The sequence below is a fragment of the Protopterus annectens genome, chromosome 2.part1 (genome assembly GCF_019279795.1).
Source record: "Protopterus annectens isolate FY-2018-M chromosome 2.part1, PAN1.0, whole genome shotgun sequence".
Classification (NCBI taxonomy): domain Eukaryota; kingdom Metazoa; phylum Chordata; order Ceratodontiformes; family Protopteridae; genus Protopterus; species Protopterus annectens.
In genome coordinates, this window is record NC_056729.1 from 41,157,002 (window position 1) to 41,182,060 (window position 25,059).

Here is a 25,059-nt window from a genome sequence, read left to right on the forward strand (position 1 = left end):
ATATTGTAGAAGCGAGCTGTTCCTAAACAACTTTGTCTGATTTGTTCCACTTCTTTCTCTCATAAACTGATAAAGAGATCAACTATAGGATGGTTGGCAGTAACAAAGGTACTAGATTTCTTTAAAATGGTTTGTGGTCGATTATTCTGATGACCAAAAATATTCTTCAATGATACATTTCTACCAAAATATTTTGCTTCCAGAACAAACTCACTCAAATCAGAACCCAAGGAAGGAATAAAGGTTAAACATTTATTGAGCAGGTTCAGTTGGTCTTTACTTAATGCAAAATTAGATAAATTCACTACCAAATTAGTTCTGATTACTGAATCGGTTTCTTAACTTTCTCTTCCTGTCCTGACTGCTGGACCTGGTATTCTGTTGCCAGGTTTGTTTTAAAAAAAAAAAAAAAAACGGAAAATTGTGAACAATGGGGGCATGTGACACTCCTTGTTTAGGTCTAGTGCCTGTTGGGCAGACAAGTTGTCTCTCCTCATCAGCTGTAAGATCAGATGAAAACATAGAATGAACACCGGTGGTGGACGAAGAGGCTTCAGGTGCCATCACATCATTCGTCTTAGGCAAAGTGGTGAAATTCATATTCATTATCTACTCTGGGCGCAGTAGATAAGCCAAAGAGTAGTGCAGAGAACTGAAAGTGCATAGAGTCTACCCTGAAACGCAGCCATTTCCTGCAAGACTCCCTTACGGAGATGTGCAGATAAGCTTCGTTTAAGTCTAGGATGACTAAACAGGCATCATTGGCTAGCATAGGAAGAAGCTGTTGCAGTGTAAGCATTTTGAGACCACCAGAAAGGTGTTGAGAACTGATAGATCCAGGACAGGGCGCCAACAGCTCTCTATTCTGGGCACCAGGAACAGTCTGGAGTAGAAACCCTGTCCCCTTTGTTCTACTGGAACAGGTTGAATAGCCCTTATATGGAGAAGGGAAAAGTACTTGCTTTTGAGTCTCTGCCCACTGGGTTGGAGGAAGGGTCTGGCAACCTGCTTTGTGTTGGCAGTGAGTGGAAGTAGAATCTGTATCCCTGGGATACAATGTTTAGAACCCATCGGCCCTGAGTAATGGACATCCACTTTTTTGCATGAAGGGCGAGTTTTCCTTCTAGGGGTGCAAGTACTTGGGCATGGCTTGGAGGGATAATTGGAAAGTCATTGTGAACCTTTTCCATAAGGGGTGGCTTACCACTCCATTATTTAGATCTCTGCATACCCTGAGACTGTAGTCTTGGTGGTTTGTTTCCCCTAGGTTTGGACTGAGAAGGCCTGAGAGGGACTGGAAAGGACCAATTTTTTGAAGTCCAATGCCTACTGAATCTAGGTGGCTGCACCTGTAAGAAATCTTTGACTGTCTGCAGAGATTTAGCTTTTTCTTCCATCTTTAAGAACTTCTGCTTTTGTGCCAAACAAATTCTCCTGATTTAATGAAGCATCTAGTAATTTTGCTTTGACATGATCAGGCAAGACTTGTTCTTTTAGCCAAGCATGCCTTCTCACTACAGACCCAGTGACAGCAGCCCTGCAAGATGCTTCTAAGGCATCAAACCCACATTGCTTTATTTTCTGCATAATCTGGAAATAACACCATGTTTTGATTAATTAGTTCCATAGAATGTTGCTAGTACTTCAACATGTGAAACTGGCAATCCAGAGCCCTGATGACAAGAGTTGCAGACTTATGTATCTTTTTATCCCATCTGTCTAAAGCTCTAGAATTCCTGTCTGAAGGGGTAGGGTTTTTGGCTGTAGTAGCCTTAATGCCTTTAGGTCCCTGGGGAAATGGTCTCTGGATCCACAGTAGGATTCTTAGAGAGAAATTTGTGAGAATTAGGTAATCTGTAGTACCTGTCAGGTTTTCTAGGAGCTGGTGGTAAGGTGTCAGGAGAAAGACTGGACTCCAAGAAGACATAGTCTACAATATCCAGGACAAGGGGTATAGCTAGAGGCCTGTGCTGAGGCAAATCTAAAAATTCCCTGAGTCTCTTTTTGGATGGAGGATAGTCCTGAGAAATGCTCTCTTAAGGTATGCAAGGTTTCACCAAAAGAGAAAACATCTGGAGGGGAGGCAGAGGGAATGGATTCCTCTGCATTTGAATCTTCATAGGTAGATAAGGGTATGTCCTGGTAATCAGAAGGGTCAGAGTCATCAGACTCCTGGTCTGTAGAATTAGAAGGAAATTCAATTCTTTGTCTTTTGGCAGGGGAAGGCTGGCTTCCCCTAATTAGAGTAATAAGATCTTCAGCCATTCTAAGTATTTGTTTTTGTGGCATGGGAGGATGAGCATGTGCTTCGGATGTCGGTTTTCTAGGAGTACTGCGAACTCTGGGCCTGAAAAACTCGATAGTTTCAGTAGGAAATTAAGTTGTCGGTTTAATATGAATATCGGTAGGTTGGAACACACCCTCAGAAGTCGGTGCCTGCACAGCTGCTTCGGACCCATCCAAGGCAGAGACATCCACAGGTTCCACACTCGAAGCATCTCGCGGCATATCAGACTCCGAATGGGTCTCCGCAGAGGCCTGCGAATCTGCAGAAGCGGGCATAAGGGGCTGCAAAGGCGCCTGAGTACTGGCGACAAGCTAAAGGAAGAGTCATCGGCAGTTTTTGACCTATGCAGTCTGTCTCTGTCTTTGCGCATTTTCGGAAGATCAGTAGTCGGACGGCTTACTGAAGCCATTTCGGAATACGGAGAACAAGAGCGAAATAACTTGGCTACAAAAATAGCCCGACGACGAATGGTTCGGGTGTTAAGGCACAAAACCGATAGCTAGGGACGTCGTGGTCTGGGCCTAAACAGGTGACGCAGTAAGAATGAAGATCTCTGTGAGGTATTTGCTTTCCACAGGCAAGACAATTGTTAATTTTTTCTGACATTGGTTAGAGCAAGGAAAAAGAATCCCCAACGGGATATTTAGCTTTAGAAGACTTCAGGTCTGAAACTCGAAAAAATGAAAATTTCAGGTAGCGGCCGACCGGCACTTGCGAACTGCTTCTGCTTCGGGCTCCTTCTCGGCAAGAAAGACTGATGTAATGGCATCTACCACATGTTTTATACCCCTGACGACTTGACGTCATGGAAGAGGATATCTTGCAGAGTGCAACAGGTTCATGGGTAAGTAGAAGGCTAGCTGCCCTTGTGGGCCATTTTAAGTTTAGCCAATTTCCCTTTTTGTCCTAGAAAATAACCTATCCAATTTGGTTATAGATCGGCCTTACCCATCCCATGGTTGATAATTATATATTACTAATGAGAATAACTGGGATCATACCACATATAATTTGAGGGGATCCATGCATGGGATAAAGCATTTAGGAATTGCCTCTGTCCATCATTAGTACAGGGGGCAGTCCTGGGGAACAGTTTCTGTTTCCCATTCACAGACCTAAGTTTTGCTTGAATTTGGACATTCAATATGCCAATTTGCTGTAACTGTAACTAAACACCTTGTGAACACTCTTGTAGCAGTGGACAGGGTAAGGGAAAGAAAAACTAAAGTTATGTACTTACCACAAAACTAGATCCGTGTTGTCCTGTTTTCATCCACTTCAATACTTGGGGTTATCAGATCTGATCTCTGTGCCTTGCAGAAGTTTTGGATCCACGGTTCTGACTCCTCCCCTACCCATAACTTCCTCTGTTCCTCAAATTACCTCGGACAGAGTTTGCCTACACATAACCAGAAAATTATCCAACAATCAGTATATACAGGGGCTTGCCTACAAGGTGGAATAAGAAAGATGGCAATAATAGGAGGAACAGAAATCACCAGGCTGTCCAAGGATAAGACTCCTGGTCAGGTCCAACTGTTCAAGAGGAGTGAAAAGGAACCATTTAATTTGGGGGACAGAGGGATGGCTCCTGAACCAGATGAAAACAAGGTAACAAGGATCTAGCATTATGCTAAATACATAACTTTTGCATCCAATGTTGTCTCTGTCCACTTCAACATTTGGGTCAGATTCTTAAGCTATCAGAACACCTAGTTGGTAACAAGGAAGGATGTTTTTAAAAATAGTGGAGCAAAAAGATGCACGGTATCTGGACTGTACATTCAGCTTGTATTCAGAAACAAAGGTGTGAACAGTAGACCAAGTAGCTACAGCAAAAATCTCAACAACAGAAACTTTGCCCATAAAACCAGTACAAGTAGCTACTGCCCTTGTAGAATGATCCTTTGGTTTATTAGGTAAGGAGTCAAGACAACCATACTGATAGTGTGGCTTTGATGCACTTTGACAAACAGAACAGAGTCAAGAGAGCCACATTGATTAATGCGGCTTTGATGCACTTTGACCAACTTTTGCTTTTGAAAAAGCTGATCAGATTTTCAAATATCCCTAGCCCTGTGTAAATACAATATGAGTTGTCAATGAACATCTACCAATGGAGAGTACACTTTATCCTGTTTTACAGAATTCTGGGAAGAATACAGAGGTTCGTTACAGATACTACCTTTGAAAAAAATTTACAGTTCTTTCCTCAAGGAAAACTACATATGAAGGCTTATAGGATAGTACTTGCAATTCCAAAACTCTCCTTGCAGAAGTAACAGCCATCAGAAAAATGGACTTCCAAGAAAGACATTATGTCCACTGAAGCTGCAGGTTTGAAATGGGCTTCAGTTAAGGCTTGAATCGTGATAGTAATGTTTCAAGAGGAACCAGTTCCCTTATGGAGGTGTCTTAGAAGGAATGTTCCCTTCAGAAAAGCTTTTGAAATATTTAGGGAAGCAATAGGAGTTTGATTTTGACAATGTTGAAATTGGAAATGGATGCTAATTGTACCATTACGGTTGAGAAGCTAGACGTTTTTTGGGAAAGATCTGACAAGTCCAGGACAGAAAAAGTGTCTATTCCCTTAGAGCAGGCCCATAGGGTAAACCTCCACTTGCTCAGATAAACCTTTCAGGTATTTGTTTTTTGTAAAGTAAATAAAATGTAGACCCCTGGAGCGGAAAGCCTGGCATCGCTGGCTACCGTCAGAAATGGAAGAACCATGCAGTTAATTTCAGGGTATTCAGATCTGGGTGTGGCTGCCTGGACAGACTATTCAGAAGATTTGGATGACTGTCCAGTATTCAGAGTGGATGTACTAGTTGATGCCAGAGGAAGGGGAACCAACTTGCTGTGGTCAAAAGGTGGCAATGAGGATTACACTGGCCTTGCACCTTCTGACTTTCTGAAGAAATTTAATTATGAAGGGAACAGAAGGAAGGCATAAAGGAAACCCGAGGGCCAACTGTGGACTTCAGCATCCCTCTGTGAATGACCTTGTGGAGGGATCACGGAACATTAACTGCTGCACTTGCTTCGGTATGTAGCAAAGTGATCATAGCAAGGCTGGCCCCAATAACTGAAGATTTGCATTGTCACTGTCTGATTGAGGGACCACTCATGAGGAAGAAGAATGGATCTGCTCAATTTGTTCGCTAGAACACTGGAAGTTCCTGGAATGTGCTTTGCAATAAGCGACAGGAAGAAAATCTCTCACTCCTACAATCTCCTGGCTTCTTGGCAAACTGGATATGATCAGGTTCCTCCCTGCTTGTTGATATACCAGACTACTGCCATACTGTCTGGTCTGGAAATTACACACTCGTGGAGAGTTTCCTCAGAAAGCCTACACTGCTAGGACTGCCCTCACCTCCAAAGCATTGAAGTAAAGACTGGCTTCTGTACGTGGCCAAGAGCCTTAAACAGTCTTCCCCTCGAAATGCCTCCCCCATCCCAGAAGGGATGTGTCCATGGTTACCGTCACTATTGGAAAAGGTGGGGAGTACAGTCAAGTGTCTGAAACCAATAGAGAAGTCAATCATCAACTGATGTTATTCCTGCAAATCAGTGTGACATGAATTTGTGTATGCAGTGGGTGAAGGGACCACTGAACCTACAGGGTCCACTGTAGATCTCTCATGTAATATCTTGCTAGAGAAACCAGTGTGATTGAAGAGGTCAATAAGCTTAGCAGTCTGAGAATAAGACTTGCAGGAGGAGAAAGTGCTGAAGGACTTGATTAGCTACTTGATATAGGGACTATACTGTGTATTGTGGAAGTTTGGCTATCTGATGACTCATACCCAGGTGGCATCCAATTAACTATAGGTTGCATCAGTATTAACTGGCTCTATGCATGGTTGACTAGTCCCCAACTGTGGGGGTTGGTGGAGCAAGGAGCAAGAAGTTCCGGTGCTGGACCAACAGATTTTTGGCTGTTGCGGTAAACAGCCAATAGTCTAAACAGGGTAAAACCCAGAACCTCAAAGTCAGAGTCCTCTCAAAGACCATCCTTGAGGATCAAAAGCTGCAGACGAGATCTGAGGTAATTTCGGGAACATAGGGAATTGTGGGTTGGGAGGGGTCAGAGCCCTGGAACCAAGGCTTCTGAAAGGTGGCAAGGTCTAAGCTGATAACCCCAAAGGTTGAATTAGATGAAAACACACATCAGACCTGATAATGAGATCCAGACACACAAAACAAACATCTGAGGTCTGGTTGGATAAGCATCTTTTAAAGCTAAGGTTACCAAAAAATCAAATGAGGAAGACGGGGTAGATGTGAAGTCAAAGCACTTTGAACTGGGCCGTATAACAAACCAGTTTAGGAAATAAAAGTACAGAACTGGTCTCCAGGCATTTTCTTTATTGGGCACCAGAAACACTCGAACAAAAATATCTTAGCAACTGGAAAGGAAGAACTGTTCCTATTACCCCTTGAGAAAGCATGTACTGTAGAAAAGGAAGGAACAGAGGGGTTTGGTATGACAGACTATAAAACAGTTCTCTAGCAAGGCCAGGGGTGAGGGGTGGTGGTGGTATTTCTTCCCATTGCCATCTGTAACCCTGCTGAATCAGTCTCAGCACCTATTTGCCTGAAACAATCTGTTGCTAAAGATGGAAATGGAGATTAAGCCTTTCTGTTAGGGGATAAAAGATTGTCAGAATGGGGGTGGAGCTTGGTGGTGGGGGACATAAAGTCCCTTACACATTCATTATGACTGGTCTGCCCTTTATTCTGAGAGGGTTCCTGCTTTCTTTTTAGAACTTTTTAAACATTGCTTACCAGCATTTTGCTGAGACTATTTTTTTTTTTGCCAAAACTGGATGAAGGAGCCAAAAGTCCCTTGAAAAATGTATACAAGGTTGTCTGAAAAATCAGAGATTCCCTGTATCAACTTACCCCTCTCATCACATCTTTTGATAACCTCTGTAGCAGAGGGTCCACAAAACTTTCTATCCAAGTGTGAATTTAAAATGTTTTTTTTACATCCTCTGGAAGATTCTGAGAAAGCAGCCAGGTAAACCTTCTCAACACAGTACTAGTGGCAATAGTCCTGGATGCAATATCTAGAGAGTCAAACACAACTTTAAACACTGAATAATGACATGAGAAATAGAAGGAACTGGACCACACACAGCAGAATTTTCCTCACATGCAGATAAAACACGCCTTATACTTTTCACAATTAGTCAAAAGAAACTTTGTGCCTGACTATTCAAAATTCTAAAAGCTAAAGTTGCAAAACAAACACTTTTTTTCCCTCCAAACTTAAATGTTTCATCATCCTTGTCCGAAGGGGCAGGATTAGAATTAACAAAAATGCTAGGCAGCAGTTGAACTGACTATAACTATAGTAGCTGGGTAAAATTTGGGATAAGTGTACAGAACCTGAAAGAATGAAACGCTTTGTACATATCTGCTTTCTTAGGTGCAGCAGGCTGGCTATTAGGGAAATCAGACTGTGAAACACCTCCAACTGCTGGCAGGCGGTAGCACTGGGGGATGGGAGGATGTTCTGGGAATTCCATTAGTAACACTTCATAACATTTTCTGAGGTATAGGTGCTGAAATATTACAACTGCCAAACTTGCCACGTTCCAACAGTCTCTCACGCCCAGTTATAAACTAAAAATGCACTGTCCTCACAAAAGTTTTATCCATCAATTGCCAGCAAAATTAAGATTAGGAATAAAACCGAAGGAATAAAAATAAAAACCTAAGGCCTCAGTTGTCTTGATAAGACTGAAAGAAATGGAGATTTTCCTCCTTCCATCAGAGAATGTAGGGTTTTCTGCCCCAGAGTGGTCAAAGTATACCCTGAACCCAAGTAGACAATAAAACCAAAGACAGCTACTGAAATCAGGCCCTAATGTTAGGATAACAGATACCAAACTACAGAGAAAAATAATTTTTGTGAAGAGTTAGTTGCTCTACACTACCATTCTTCATTAGGATACTATGGATTTTCTTCTTTCCACCAGGTTTCCTTTTGCATTTTTGGCACTAACAGTGTGATCCCCAAAATGCTCATTATGTACAACATTCTTGGCAGCCTAGCCTTGGCATTCCTTGTCTTTAAGCCATTTAATTCTTCCAGCTATGTAGACATGGCCCCCCCCCCCCCAACCATTAATAAACAAAACACAGCAGTCTGACTTACCGACTGTAAAGTGGAAGATGGGACACTCATGGAAGCTGCAGCCTTTTGCAGCAGTGTGGACGAAGGTGCATTTACAGAAGGTTGTACCTTGTGTAGTGAAGTAGGGGGTACATTCATAGTAGGTGGATGTTTCTGTAAAATGGAAGATGGCTGTACAGCAACTGCAGACTTATGTAACGGAGGCGGTGGTGCAGGTACAGATGGTGGAGCTGGTGGTAAAGGTGCAGAAGCTGAAGGCTTCTGTGATGTAGAAGACTGTGTAGGTATAGAAGCTGGAATTTTCTGCAATGCTGAAGGTGGTACAGGTGTAGAAACTGACATCTTCTGCTGTAACAATGGTACTTGTACAGATGCTGAAGCCTGTTTTACTGTGGAAGGCGATACATGTACAGAAGCCAATGTCTGTTGTACTTTGGAAGTGGATACGTTTACAGAAGCAACATTCTGCTGCACTGTGGAAGACTGCACACTTACAGCAACTGGTACCTTTTGGGTTGCACTACTTCCTGAAGCTGCAACTGTAGTTGGCAAAACAGGAGCACTTTTTTTGCTGCTTACTTGTAAAGAACCAGCTGAAATCTAATTAAAAAAATACATAACTGTTAAACTATTATTTCTAAAATAAATACGTATACTAAACACGATCCTTCAACAACAGGTTAATTTAATAAAAAGGGTCAGAAAGGTCATGAACTGAACTCCTCTATGTAATGTTTGCAACTTTCATTACTAGTAAGGCTACTAAACAATGAAATGTAATTACAATGCAAGCACAAAAAACTGCATTGGTAATGCAATACCATGATGTCCGTCTGGAAATCGCACCCTCATGGAGAGAGTCCCAAAAAGCCTTTATCAGTAGATCTGAGGATTAAATTTGCAGGTCAAGTAAATTTAGGCCACTGATCATTACAATCCCTTGAAGGCTTTTTAGCAGTGTTTGGCAAAGGCAACCTAAACCAAAGTACTATCATGCAATGGCATTAAATATGACCCACACACTGCTACTACAGAATGCTTCCAATTTAAAGCATAGCAAAGACTCTTTGCAACCGCAAATGAGAAAACTAACAAAAAACGATAAAGACAAACCTGCAAGTAGTAGTTTGCATCCAGAAAAGACTAAAGTTTCCCCCTTACACCTAAAGCTCTAAATTAATACAGAGTCCTCTCTTCTTTCCAGGTATCTCTATTAAAACATACGAGTCTCAAAATCAGTCTAAGTAAAAACTAAAAAAATGGCTTTTTATAAGACAAGGACAGGTAATCCCACAACACGCACACTGGAAAAGAAAATGCTCAGAGATGGAGAATCTTTGTAACAGTACAACAAAGAAGCAGAAGATCCCAGTAATGTCAAGGTTTGTTGTCATGGACTCTTCTTCCATTACCTAGAATGAAAGACTATGAAAACAGAAGCTATAATTTAAAAGTGGTGACTTGTCATACACATTTGACACTATCAACCCAACTGAAAGTTACAGATATCTGAAAGGAGAGTTCCTAACCTAAACAAAAGCTACTGGTTTCACTTAAAAATGAAAAAAAAAATGTAAAGGGTCAAACACAAAAGTACTGGTCAGAAACAAGAAAATAAGCTAGCTTTCTACAGACCCTCTGGTCTTAAGACTTCTTAATTTCAGCTATTTACCTCAGACCCCCCCAACCCCATCCCAGGTCTATAGAATTCACTTCTACATTTATTTTTCCTACTACACACATGCACATTATATAACAGCTGTGTAAAATCTTACCGTAACCATACATGTCCCTTCTCTTCTATGTTGCAGCATTCTTTACATACGGGTAGTATTCCGCTATTCAACCAGACGTCCGGCCTGTATATGAGACACCGCACATAGGCTCCTAGAATGTCAGCCATAAAAGGGACATCCTCACGTACAATCCTCAGAATGAAGTAGCTCCACGAGGAAAATTCCAAAGGGAGACAAAGGAGACAGTCATCCAAAGAATCATCAAGATGTAGGGGGATGGCGGGTGGGATACAATTCTGCACACACAAGAGGAGGACATCTATGGTTATGATAAGATTTTACACAACTGTTCTATGTCCTTCTATTTAATGTTGCAGTATTCTTTACATATGGGAGAGTGTCAAAGCTGAAAGGGAACCCAAGGAGTGGGAAGAAAGAGAGCTCAAACAGAAACATTTTCCAGGAATCCATGCAGGACTGCTCCGGCAAACCCTGCTCTGGCCCTAGAGACATTATCCAACTAGTAATGTTTTGTAAAGGTATTAACAGACGACCAAGTGGCAGCTTCCAAATGGATTGAGTATCCAACCCCTTGAAGAAGGGCCCTGAAGATGCAACAGGTCTAGTGGAATGGGCTTTAACAGAAGAGGATAAGGATTTCCCATAAAAAAGACAGCAAAACACTATGGCCTTAGAAATCCATGAATAGATAGTTTGCTTAGAAACAGGCAAACCCAGAGTCCTGGAATGGCAAGACACAGTCTATCAGATTTTCTGATGCTCTTAGTTTTGTCAAGACAAAATCTAAGCCATCTATGTACATCTAGGGAATGCAAAATTCTTTCACTAGGAGATTGTGGAGATGGGAAAAAAAGTAGGCAATTGAAAAGCTTGATTTAAGGAAACATCACTGACCACTTTAAACATAGATGGATTGGTTCTCAAAGAAACTCTGTCCTTATGGAAAAGTAGGAATGGTGGTGAAGCCATTAATGCCTGAATCTCAGAAACCCTGCTGGCAGAGGTAATGGCTACCAGAAATACTGTTTTCAAAGTACAAAACTTTTCTTTTTTTTTTTTTTTTCAAATATAGTTTTTATTTCACTTCCTTTTTCTACTATGAACAATTTAATACAAGGTGGAAGTAAGGTAACAATGGGGTTATATAATATGATCAATAATTTATGTTGCATACAGAATTTACGGCATAAATGGTGACTAAGCTTGACGTTTTAATATTAAAAAAAATCAAGTGGAAAAAGAAAGTTATTTTTCATTGTAATAAGCATTTGTAAAAGACAAGTATGACTTGTAATGTTGAGTGTGATTTAGAAAGCACACTAGATATCAAGCATCTAACCATTTATACAGACAATAAACCATTAACCACTGTTATTTTCACAAGATGAAAAACTATAATCGTATACCTGTATCTATCAAAGCAACTATTTACATTATTTACACTATGCAGCAGTAACGTTGTCGCCTCACAGCAAGAGGCTCTCCCGTTCGATTCTCAGCTGGGGCACCTTCTGTGTGGAGTCTGCATGTCCTCTCCGTGGTCGAGTTGTGTAAGAAAGACATGCGTGACTGGGTGTGCCTTCATTGAAGGTTGGGTGTCGGGCTGGCATCTCGGCACCGTAAAATTCTACTGCCAATCATTAGCGGACTAGAGTTCCGCTGTGATGACCCCTAACTGGGAAAAGCCGAAAGAAAAGCAACACTATTTACACTGGGTTGTCACTCATGTAGGATGTTCTAATAAAGAGTTTAGAAGCTAATGTAATTACATATAACAGCGGTAGAAAGAAAATAATTAAATACTAGAGGATAGTTTAGTATAACTAGTGCAATTGGTACATTTTCACAAAATGGTTTAATTGTGGTCTCTATATCAAGTTAGAAGGGAAGTTTGTTATGATGAGGGAGTAGTATAGTAAAACACATGATCTATCTGGCTCAGTGAAGGCCTAGCTAAGGACTTCTAGAAGTATTTTCCAGTATTTCTTGAAATAAGTTAATTTATTGAGGCTTACAGTTCTTAATGTTTGCTAAAACATATTTGATAGCCACAGATGTGAATTCTGCCCAGGAAGTTCTGGATCTGTCAAGCCAGTTGAGGGCTATATAGGATTTTAGTATTGTGCACTGTGTTACTAGAATATGTTTGGATTCATATGTATATGAATTAGGGAAAATGTTTAATATTGCCATTTCCCATGACAGGGTGTATTTCATATAGCCTGTTTTCTCCTGCTTTGCTCTTAAAGAGCACCAAAGTTTATAGATGTTTTTACAAGACCAAAATATGTGGAGAATGTCAGCAACTGAGTTGGCGCATGTGGGACAGAAAGGTGACGAATTGGCATTTATTTTGCTCAGAAAGTGTGGTGTGTGGTATGCGTTATTGTTAATCATGAATTGAGTGTAAATTAATTTTTTAAAAGGGGCTAGTTTTACAGTTATATCTATTGTCTCTAGTTTTTGTTCATTAGTTAACCTATTGTTTTAACTCATCCAATAGTCTGAATATAGGATTTCGTTCTGGTATTTGAGTTGGGTAACTAGTCTACAAGTGTCTGATAACATTTTCGTTCTCAGTAGTAGTAGGAAGATAATTTGTTGGTATAACTGAAAGTCTTGTAGAGTTATGCTGATTTCTGATATCTTCAAATTTACTAAGTATAATATTTGATTAATAATTAAGCAGTATTTTTTATTTGCTGCTAGAGAATCCACACTAGAACTTAAAGGTTGATCTTTTATTTGATAAAATTCCCAGATTATACAATTTTTTATGATTGGATACTTATCTAGGTTTAACATATTATTTAGTCTGATATTAGGGTTCATGTGCATTGGTTGAGCCATAATTAAGGAGTTATTTAAGTTTAAAGAAGTTAAAAGCTTTCGGAAACATGTTACATTATTGACTAAGGTGGGATGTATTTTGAAGTCTCAAAGTCTTGTTATTAAGGAAAGGTATAGCCCTCTGGTTTACATTGGGAGGAGCTTAGACGTTAGTGATAAATTTTTATCCAAAGAGGGTGCCATGAAGTATCGGAGGGTTCATAATTTATTAGACGTATAATGTGGTTGGCATTAATAATAAGATAGCATGTCTGAAAGTCAGGGAGGCTTATTCCACCCTTTTCTTTGGGCAGGGTTAACTTTGTGTAGCTAACTCTGTTTTTTGGGTGCCAAATAAATTTACCCAATGTTGCTTTCATTTTAGAAAATAAATTGTTTGGGATGCATTGGTTGACTGCTTGGAAATGATATAGAACTTTCCGGAGAATGTTCATTTTTATGATTGAAGCCTTAGAAAGAAAGGAAAGGTTTAAGTTTATCTACACAAAAGTAAGTTCGAAGAGGGAGAACTGGTTAATTGAGGTTCTTGCAGTTGTTTTTGTAGGAAGATGATATGTTTTTCTAAATTAATGGTGTGTTTGATTTGTAGTTGTAGCTCTAGATTTTTTATTTTGAGTTCTAAGGTGTCAATTTGGGATTTGGCTTGTTTCTTAAATGCAGATTTTTTTTGATTAATATACCTCTAAGTGTAGCCTTGGTCGCTGCCCACTGCATATCAAAGGGAATATTTGATCTTTCAAAGTTGTTGTTAGTTTGGCTGAGAAATTCATTTATTTCTTGGCAGAGTTCCCTGTTTTATAGGAGGTTTGGGTTTAAGGTCCAGTATGTTGCATATTGGTCTTTTGTGTTTGATTTGGTCTTGTTTATTTTTAGATTGATTTTGGCATGGTCAGATAGGGTTCTGGGGTCGGTGTGGTAGTTTATAACATATTTTGAGAAACTTGTTGAAATTAAGAAGTCTATTCTGGACTATGACTTGTGGGAGTCTGAGAAGAATGTGAATTTACTGGTACCAGAATCATTCCTAAATAGTTCGAAGGGATCCAATATATTAAAATCTTCTATTAGTTCATTTATAAGCTTAGTCAAGCAATGGGTTGTTTGTTTTCTTTGTTTGTTCCATCTAATTCAGGTCTGACAGTCATAATTGCAATCGCCCCCTAGTACGAACAAATGATTTGGGAATTTTTCTAAAATTGTGTAGATTTTGTAAATATAAGCAGTCTGGTACATGCATGGACCATATACATTTAGAATTAAAATGTTTTTACTGAAAGATGGAAGGGAGCATATTAGGTAACACCATCTGCCATTAGGATCCCAGTCACTTGCTATTATGTTACCTTTGAAAGATTTTTTTTTAACTATTATTGCTACCCCTTTAGATACAGTATAATTCCCCACAGCTATAATTAGCTTTACCCATTTCTTTTTTGATTCCTTTTCCCAATGAGCTTTAGTCAAGTGAGTCTCTTGAATAAGTGTTATCTCAGCCTTAGATTTATACATTAAATGGAGGATTAAATTCTTTTTTTTATTTTGGAGCCCTTTAACATTCAAGGATTCCAGTGACACCATTAAGTCTATACCCTAGTTATTGGATAGCCGCGTTAATGTACTAATTGAAGAGTAAGTTGGGCGGTTTAGAGGAATGAAAACGTTGTTTAGGAGTATGGTATAAAAACTATTAAGGAATAACACTAGCAATGTTAAGGTTAATGAGTGACAACCTACCCCCTTCAGAACACCCCCCTGTGCCTACCCATGACCTACTATTATCCGGAAGAGGTATTAGAAACATAACAAAGCTAACTATTATACAAAAATCTACTGTTATTCTAAGATCCATCAGACAATTTAGCACAAAACTAACTTCTTAACCTGCTTAATGATTAAATAAAAGATATTATTAGTAACAGTCAAAAACTGTTAGTTGGGGTTCCAACCTGATTAAGAAATGTATAGAAGGAGCACCATATACTTAGGTATTCTAAGGAAAAGGTGGAACAAAGTTTAAACCAACAACATTTTGTATAAGAGCCTATAATTAACTACATAACATACTTCTTAAACATTTATATGGATCAACACATATAGATCATTTAAAGTCCGGTCATGACACTGTGTGACTGATGCATTATATTGTATTAGTACCAATACCATCCAGTATTTGAGCTGCTTGACAGTTTTGATATGGAATATTGATCACTAAAGTTAAGGTGATAAATTCGGAGAGTTAGGCAATTCGAGATGCAGTTTAAGAAAACAGTACTCTTAAGACATTGCATGGCTTATCTGTACTAACAGCTATGGTCTGTGAGTTCTGTACACACATTATTCAAAGTGACATTATGGCTGCTAGTTGATTCCACCTCGGGAAGCAGATATTAAGGTCATAGGTCCACTGCTGTAATTTGTCAGTCTTGTTACATAGCTCCACCACAAACTATAGGAATGTCTTACTAGAGCTGTGTATTGGTAAGAGGAGCATCCTATGCTGGACTCGAGTTTTTCATTATAGTTTTTGCAGTGTTTGTTTTATTATAATTCTTTTTTCTTTCATTTTTTTCTTGGTTAACATTAGAATACTTTGAGGTGGCTAGATGTGAGCGTCAAGTAGGGCAAGTGATTGTATAATAGAATTAAGTCTAATGTTATTGCTGAGGGTAGTATTCCAAATATACCACGTTCAGGATAATTAGATGAAGAGTAGCAAGAAAGCCATCAGTGAAAGCTTAGTTTAACTGCTGCAAGGTCAACAATGTATGTATTGACAAGGGGGAGTGAGTTCCTCATGTTACATAATAGGAAGAACAGGACATCAATTGTGGGGTGCTAGGAGAGACTGGACTTATGTTATTTATTGATCTTAGAAAGATGGATGCAAATAGTCTTAGCATGGATTTTTATATAAAATAGAATGGTAAACCTTATTACCACACTGCAGTCACAGTGGTTAGTTAAATTTTAACAAAATGCATTTTCTTTTCTATTTCTTTTTTTCCCCTTTTCTATCCTTACTTTTTTCTTAACTTTGTATGTTTACCATGCTTTCCTTTAACAGATTTGAGCTGGTGCTATAAGAAGATAGTGGCAATCTGAACCAAATAACTTCAGTGCAGCAATTGGACTAAGAGAGTGGAGTGTGGGGGATCAGGACAGTATAAGGTGATAGGATGGCTCCTTTTGCAACCAACATATACAAAAGGTCTGGCTTAATCATATTGACACAACTATTTAAACGGCCTTTTAAGTGCTAAAATACCTTGTTTGGATTTTTGCCAGTAAGCCACATTATATTTCTCTTCTTGGAGATTGAGGTTTTTCCTTTCTATATTGAGTCACATGCTAGTTTCAACCAAGGCAGCTGTGCTGTGGATGTGTCTGCAATTAAAAATTAGAAGTATTAACAGTAGCAGCAATAATGATAAAAGAATATAAATACTTTACGATATTCTATTTAATGCTGAGTGCCATCACAGAGTTCATATACTAGGTATTTTTTGGGGTATTTTGACAACAAAAGCCACTGTTACAGAACATGACAGTACCAGAAATTAGTTCTGATAACAGTCGCTTCTCAACATTTTAAAGACAACTGCTAATCAGTTCAGCTGTTGCATAAACTGTCCTATAATACCTAACAGACTAGCAATGGACTGATAATAGGTTTACTTCAGTTGTGCTTCCCTTTATAACTTGGCCAGCCTTCAACAATTAAGACTGTATTGATCGTTTTAAATGGGTTTTTATAATTAGGAAGGTGGCATGCAAATTTTTTGTGACCGCACACTACACTATTTGGCATGTTTAGGGATCGTTTAAGGTAAACAAGCTATATTTAGCTTTGATTTTCTTTTCAGTGTTGTGGTATTCTAATTTATGGTGTGATCTACTTGGATTTCAGTAGAGAAACCCCATATTAAATAACTGGAATGCCCCTCGGCGTTGATAACAGCTGGCATGCAGCACTACAATGATCAAGGTTTTGGAAGGGAGGAGTAACATTACCACACTAGATTGCCACTAACAGTGTTGCTACAGCCTCCCAAACAGAACAGCTGTCAAACTTTGCAATACGCAGATGGAAATCTAGGAGCAGTATCAAAACTTCAGAAAGTAAGTGAAGCACGGATGAAGCGTGACAGAGTACGGTCCGTTACACAGTCCAAATGAGAATTAGCTGATGAGAAGAATCAAGCAAAGGGTCTGGTCAAAGTTGAAGATAAAATCCCATCCTCAGCTTCCACCAAGAGCCGGAAATCAGTCTTACGACTGTCATGTTAACACAACCACCCACAGTGACAAGTTAGAAAGTTATATCGGAAAGTAATGTGCTTCATCTATTTGGCTTTGGTGAGAGACGACTCTTGTAAATGTACGCATGCTTTGTTTTCTTAGAGTGGGTCATCTTTTCGATTCTGTACTGTCGGGCTTTGTCTTTGTATCGAAATGAAAGGCATATTAATTTTATTTTTCTGCAGTGGAACGTCCAGGGTTAGGGTTTTGATGAGGGGTGTTTCACGATCAGTTACCATTGTGCTTTATCTTTCCTCAGGTTCGTAACTGCTTAGTGGATAGTTGTCAGTACTTTGTAATATATCTGGACATTCCAAGTAGCATCACAGGCAGTTTATTGGATTATGGGATATTCACAAATGGAATTAAATTCCTTATTTTAGTTAAAAGCATAAAGGCTTGAGGCTCACACCTTGCATAGGCACTCTGTACTAGGCACAGAAGGTAGCGAATCGGTGTCAGGAAGGTGAACCAATGTGCAGGGCGTGTTTCAAAAATTTTGAGAAAGTTAAGTTTGTTGGAAGTTGATTGTGAATTAGACATACGTCTTGAGTAGAAGACAAGATGCATTCTATTTTAATAGTCAACTGTGTTTTTGGGATGAGTATATTGCTTCGGGAACTGTGAGATTCAGTCTGATTATTCTGTTACGAACTATGCCCTCAGTATTCTTGTGCTTCCTGTTCTTGATCCGGATGCTACTTGTAGGTCAGAAAGTGAGCAGTAACTGCTTACTTTGGATCCTAGGCCCGTGACTGGAATTTCAAGATGGCAAACTCTGAATCAACTGAGATTTTAAGAAAATGTCTGGATGGTTTGGCATTTGGCACCGCTGTGTCCACGGACAAGATAGCTTTATGAATAAAGCAAACAGTAATGGTTTACTTTCTTTTTGCATTATTTATTTAAGCAATACTGGTAGGCAATTCCTTAAACGCTTTAATAAAAGCAGATTTAGCTTCTTGGACAGTTTTTCGTGAGTAGTTGACACTGTTATGTTGGAAGCATAGTATCACCGGGTATTTCATTTGGCATTTAATGTTTTATTTAGTAAACAGCTGCAGAAAGGAGATGCCTTAATTGTTTAACCGGGAGGGGCAAGTCTTGAGCTATTGTGATTCTATATCCATTCAAGGTGGTTTTTCTTCTTTTTTGCGTTAACAATTATGGTTTGGGTGTGTGCAGCATTTAGGATTCTGGCATAAACTTGCCTGGGAGTTTCCGAAGTTTGTGTTTTCCTTAATGCCCTGTGGATTCTCTCTATTGCAATTGTTTTAGTTAGCTCCTTATTGTCCATTACAATATCAATGATTTCCTTTGCAATATCGGAGAGTTGAGAATGATAGTCTTTCTCAAGAATGCCTCAAATTAATATGTTGTTGCGTCTAGCTCTTGCGTCAAGGTCAATCATTTTCTGTTGCACTTCTTTGATGGTGTTGCCGCTTTCAGAGACAGCATTTTGTAGCCCTTGTATTTTTATTTCGTTGTTCAATATTTTGGCTTAATTTTGATCCATTCTTGACATATGATCCAAGTTGTTGCCGAATGTTCATTTTGTAGAGAAGGCTTGTATTTCCGACTGAAGGGGAAGTAGAGCTGCTTTGAACTCTTCCATAGTAAAGGGTTAATCATTTTTAGTTTTTTGGGTTTGTTTAGTAGCTTCAGGCTGTACTTGGGATGTTTTCTGTCTCTTTGAAGAGGTCTCCTTTTCTGCAGAATTAATAAGAGATAATCTAGTCTTAGTGGATTGCGATTCCATTTGTTCCATTCTGATAATAACCTCTGGCTGAGAATAAATTTATTACTTCCACGTGTAAGACAAAAATAATGCCCAAAGTAAATGAATGCAAAACACAATCCACGGAAGCGCTTTCGTTTGGCTGTGCCAGACTTTCAAACAAAAAATCATTTCCTGTTAAATAGTGAAGTTACAATGATGTAATACATTGTTGCTTCCTATGGAATATTTAAAAAACACTATGCAATTTTTTTATATTTTAAAAATGTGTAATCAGTTTGTATACCTTCAGAACTTCATCTGAAGTATGCCCAACCTTTTAAAATAAAATAAAATTAATTTATATGATCAACTTTATGATATAATTTTAAATTTCATATTATTTAATAATAATTTATATTTACAAAAAGAAGGTGTAACTATGGGGTCTCCATGTGGAGGCATCTATGTTAATATAGTAATGTGTGTATGGGAGGAAAAATATATTTTTAATTTACCATTTTTTAGCTAGTGTAAAATTTATTTGCGGTTTTTAGACAATATATTTATTTTGTGGAATGGTGAGGAGAAAAGGATAGATGAATTTTTAAATTATATTAATGAGTACTTCATTTTTAAGATTTACAGCAGTAAAAAACAAAAATACTATAGCTTACTTGGATGTACTTCTACAAAAAGATTATAATAACCAAACATATTTCGAAAAGGAACATACAGCAATAGCTTTTTACATTTTGATAGTTGCCATCCCTACACGCAAAAGAAAGCTGTTTTAAAAGGCCAGTTTGTTCGAGCAGCAAGAATGGTTAGCAATAGGGTTGACTTCATATCTGAATGTCTTTTTTTAAGTGATATGTTTAAATGTAGAGGGTATCCTGAAAAACTGATAGAAAATGTCATGAATGAAGTAATAATTAAACATGATAATTGTAATTTTAGGCCTTTAATAAACCATACACCAACTATTGTAACGGATCCAACATCAAGGAATGCGGGTTCAGATGAATCACTCAGTCTGACATGTGAAACAAATTTGACCACCACGTTTTTTTGAAAACTTTTCTAATAATGACACAAATGGTAAAGGAAATGTTGATGTGAAAGTTTTTACTAACAGTTTTATCACTACCTTCAACACTGACAGTCACCACATTCGTGAGATTCTTATGAAAAATTGGCAATTGTTAACTGCCAACTTGTCATTACATTACCACTTTGATTATACTCCGTTAATAGTATACAAAAAAGGAAAAAAATTTAAAAAATGTTTAGAAACTTCACAAATCAAATATGGGAATATGTACAAATGCGGCAGGTGTAAATATTGCTGTTATGTGTTGGAAACTACTTCAGTAAAAATTAATGGAGTGAATATTAGATAAAGGGGAAGTTCAACTGTAATAGTGAAAAAAATTGTATATTGTGCTGTATTGTTCTGCCTGCCAAAACTTTTATGTAGGAAAAACTGAAAGGAAATTGAAAGACCGAATGGGTGAAAACATTCGAGCCATATGCGATGGCACTGAAACTAATGCCTTAGCGAAATATGTCAATATACATACATCCCATTCTTTCAAATTGATTGTTTTGGATATTTTGAATTTGGATACTAGGGGAGGAGCGTGGCAATCATTATTAGAAAAAATAGAATTACAATGGCAAATCAAAATGAATGCACATAATTGGCCAGGTTTAAACAGTGCCACCTCAATTGCTAGTATCCTAAGATTAAAAACCTTAGAAAGATCATTCATTTACTTCCGTTTGACACACTATATATGTTTTTTGTATATTATAAATTATATACATTTAAATATTTTTATATTATTTATTAATTTACATATTTACCATTTATGCATATTTATTATTTATTCACAGTATACAATTAACAATGAAATTTTAGGTTTTTACTTTTAGTCATCCTAATTAGTATACGCATTTAATTATATATTTTTATTGATTCATCTACTCACATAACTAATGCAGATTTTTATGCCTAAAATTACTATTATGCACATTGCACTTTAACTTATGTACATCTATTACTTTTTCCAGTTAGGTAACTGCTTTTTAATACACCTAGATTATTATAAGTACACCTTATAATTATTTTTCTTACTTATTTTTACTTTATTATATATGAGAAAACACACGATTGACAGACTTGATCATAAACAATATATAAATACGTTATATATATATAATTTTTATATTTCATGGTTCTTCTGTTGCAGTCGTATTACATTTTGCGTTACTGCTTGCTAAGTAAGCTTGAGTTTCTGCTCTTTTTAAGGTTGCTTATTAGTTTATCTCTATAGGATTTGCATCTAATATATTGTTGGTGTTTTTATATAACTGAGAATGCATGTTGCACTTTTAGTTTTGCGAATATTGTTACTTATTAGCTGCTCGAATTAGCCTAAGTTTTGAAATATGATAGAAAAATTTTTTTTCCTATCTTTTATTTACAAACATTGCGGTATTTTTATACACTTGAAGGACAAGATAAAATACAAGTGTCTGTATATAGGTTTTTAACTGTCAAACCATACAAAACAGTGTGGCTCGAGTATTTTAGTGGTTTGCATTCCGCACCGATCTGTTATGATTTACCATCATTTTGGTTTATTATTTTTACTTGCCATTTACGAACGGTTTGTTTTTTATTTTAAAAGGTTGGGCATACTTCAGATGAAGTTCTGAAGGTTTACAAACTGATTACACATTTTTAAAATATTAAAAAATTGCATAGTTTTTTTTAAATATTCCATAGGAAGCAACAATGTATTACATCATTGTAACTTCACTATTTAATTAACAGGAAATGACTTTTTTGTTTGAAAAAGTTTGGCACAGCCTAACGAAAGCGCTTACGTGGATTGTGTTTTGCATTCGTTTGTACTCTTACTTTGGGCATTACCTTTTATCTTATACTTGGAAGTAATAAATTATCTCTCAGCCAGTTCGGACTATTTGTTTTTTGTTTCATTGATGATATCCTCTGCTTGTCTATATAGGCTGTTTTCCAGGACTGGCAGGCCCAAGCACATGTAATCAGATTCACCACTGTGCCACTGCTTTAAGAAGAGATTGTTAGCTCAAACTTGCTTCTAATCCAGAAATTGAAGGACAGGTAGGTAAAATTACAGTTTTCCTTATGATGTTTTCATTTCTTGAAAGATTAAGTGCAGTGGTCGTGTATGATTTGGTTAGATTAATATTTATTCTTGAGAGCAGGCAGAAATATATGCTTCCTATTTGGCAGCCATCTTTGAATCTTGAAAGTCGAAAACTTTAAAAAAGCAGAGGGGCTGCTGGTTCAAAAGGGACCAGAGTCTACTTTTCCAGGACAAAATTAAGATCCAGAGGAAGAGGTACTGGTTTCCTGGGAGGATTCATGTGTAGGATGCCTTTCAAGGAAAGCTTAACCTCCAGCCTGGAAGGCAATGGAGGAGAAAAGGGCAGATAAGGCACAACAGTGACCCTTAATAGAAGAGCAAGAAAAAAACACTGTCAAGCAACTCACAAATTTAAGATAACATCAAAGGAATATCTGCCAAAAGGGGGTCCTTTTATCTTTTTTGGCAGCAGACAAAAAATCTTGTCCACTTTGAAATGTAAGACTTCTCAATATTGGGTTTTCTGGCCTCCTGCAAAACCCGAAGCACTCCCTTAGAAAAAAGGAATCAAACGTTGATCACCCATAAAGTCAGGTGAAGAGATGACAGATGTGTTTGAATTAGAATTAGAGACCCCTTGTCCTGAGTGAGTAGGTCCCATTCGGTGAGGTAACCTGTAGTGATGGCCCCTGGCCAAGTGCAGAAGAGGAAACCAATGCTGTCTTGGCTAAAAGGGAATCACTAACAAAATTTTTGGTTTGTGCTGGTGAATTTTCAAAAGGACTTTCTGAATCAAAGGGAAGGGGTTGAATGCATTAAGAAACATCCCCTTCCATGAGAATGACAGGGCGTCCACCTTCTACACAGTACAGTTGTGTACACATCATAAATGCAGATGTTAGAGTGTACTTACTGTTGCAGTCATTACATTTGGGTTATCTGCTTGCAGTAGTCGGCCTGATTATTCAAGTTTGTAGTAAACAAATAGAACATTTAATTTTTAAGGTACATGGTGCTTTAAATGTTTTAATTAGATAATTGATGATGAGCTGTTGGGTGCGTATGAACATATATATATCTTGGTTATTTTTAAATATGTTGTCTGAAGAAGTGCATCTATTTGTTAATGCACGAAAGCGCTAACGGAATAAATTCATCTTGGCAGAGACTGGTGTGATTTGTTTGATAGTATCACTATTTTGTTTTTCCAAGTCTGTGGTTCTTTTTATTCTGTACAGCTATCATTTCTTTTTGATTGATATGCAGGTGCATTTGACTTTGGTTCCATTTACCCGGAATGCACTTCCCTGCCAAGTGAGCCCCCCAAGCATAGTCTGATGCGTCTGTTCTTAGGGTTTGGGCAGCAGGGGGTAGAGTGAATGGCATTGCCTTGTTTTGGTGGCAGGCCTTTGCCCACCAAAGAAACTCTTATCTGTAGACAAGGTATGATAGGAATCATTGCTTCTAGATCCTGAGAATGTTGACACCATAGGCTTTTTAGATACCATTGTAGTTTCCTCATATGCAGTCCTGCATATGGAATTAGCAGAATGCAGGAGGCCATGAACCCCAGGGCTTGCAGTATTTTCCTTGCAGATAGCTGGGTCTTTGTGGCCAGTAGTTTGAAGTAGGCTGTCAAATGAAATTGTTTCTCTGGCATGAGGAAAGCCATCTGCTTCTGCTTCGGGCACTGCACGGCAAGAAAGACTGATGTAATGGTGTCGGCTGCATGCTTTATACCCCTGACTACCTAAAAGCATGGAAAATGAGACAGCAAACGACGCAGGACCCAAGACTTTGATAATCAGGCCGACTGAGGGCTACTGCAAGCAGATAACCCAAATGTGATGACTGCAACAGTGAAACATGAAGAACATCTGAGGGTGAGGGACCCTGGCACAGAAGAGAGGAAGTTGTTCTGAGGGGAGGCAAATAGATCCATCTGTGGAGTACCATACCAGTGACCTTGATCCAGGAAAACATCCCTGTATAGCATTCCTTCATGAGACTGTGTGGATCTGCTTACTGCACCTACCACAGAGTTCTGAGCTGAAGGAAGGTACAGCGCATGCAGTAAATCAATGTACTAGTCAACTCCCATGCCTTGATGGCTAAGTGACAGAGAAGATAAGATTTTGTGCACGCTGGCTTATGTACTAAAGGACCATAGAGTTATCTGCGAGTAACTTGAGGGATCCTGAAAAAAACATATGGTGAAAGGCCTGTAAGGCTGGAATCAGTACCCTCATTTCACTGACATCAATGTGTTCTTTCCTCTGAGAAGGGGACCAAATGCCCTGAGCCTTTCTGGAAGCAAAGGCTGCTCTCATCCTAAGTTTGAGGCATCTATAAAACGTTCCTGTACTGGCTGAGGCATTTGAAGGGGTAACCAGGATTCAGACTGAGTTGCTGCATTCATCAACCTAGTTCTGTTTTCAAACAGGAAAGAAGGGGAATGACAGTCTCCAATGGGTGAGCCTGATGGGATCAGATTGTTTCCAGAAACCACTGGAATGTTCTCATGTGAAGTTTTGCAAAAGGCAACATGGGAATTGTAAAGGCCATGAACCCAAGTAGTATCAGGAACTCCCTGGCACTGATGGAGGATAGAGTAGAAGTGAAGTATTGTGAACCCTGAGCCTTGAAGAAAAGAATTAGCTACATTTGTGTGTTGAATCAGAAGATCTGGACTGCTGGCCAGAAAAAGCAAGTTGCCCAGGTAAGGGTAAACTTGAAGGCCTTTCAATCTTAGAAAAGTAATGGCTGGAGCTAGACACTGAAGACATTTGGAGCAGTTGAAAGACCAAAAGGCAAGGCAGAGAAAGTGACAAGAACCTACTGAGAAATGTAAGAAATTCCTG

At 38.5% G+C, this 25,059-nt stretch overlaps 1 protein-coding gene across 1 annotated transcript in view; it reads right to left on the minus strand.

Moving 5' to 3' along the window:
- The window catches only part of LOC122794819 (alpha-2-macroglobulin-like protein 1), a 989,874-nt gene that overhangs the window by 78,539 nt on the left and 886,276 nt on the right, over positions 1–25,059 (minus strand). The window contains exon 22 of the mRNA XM_044063423.1: positions 8,457–9,035. Coding sequence (XP_043919358.1) covers positions 8,457–9,035 — 579 coding nt within the window. The remainder of the gene's footprint in view (positions 1–8,456; positions 9,036–25,059) is intronic.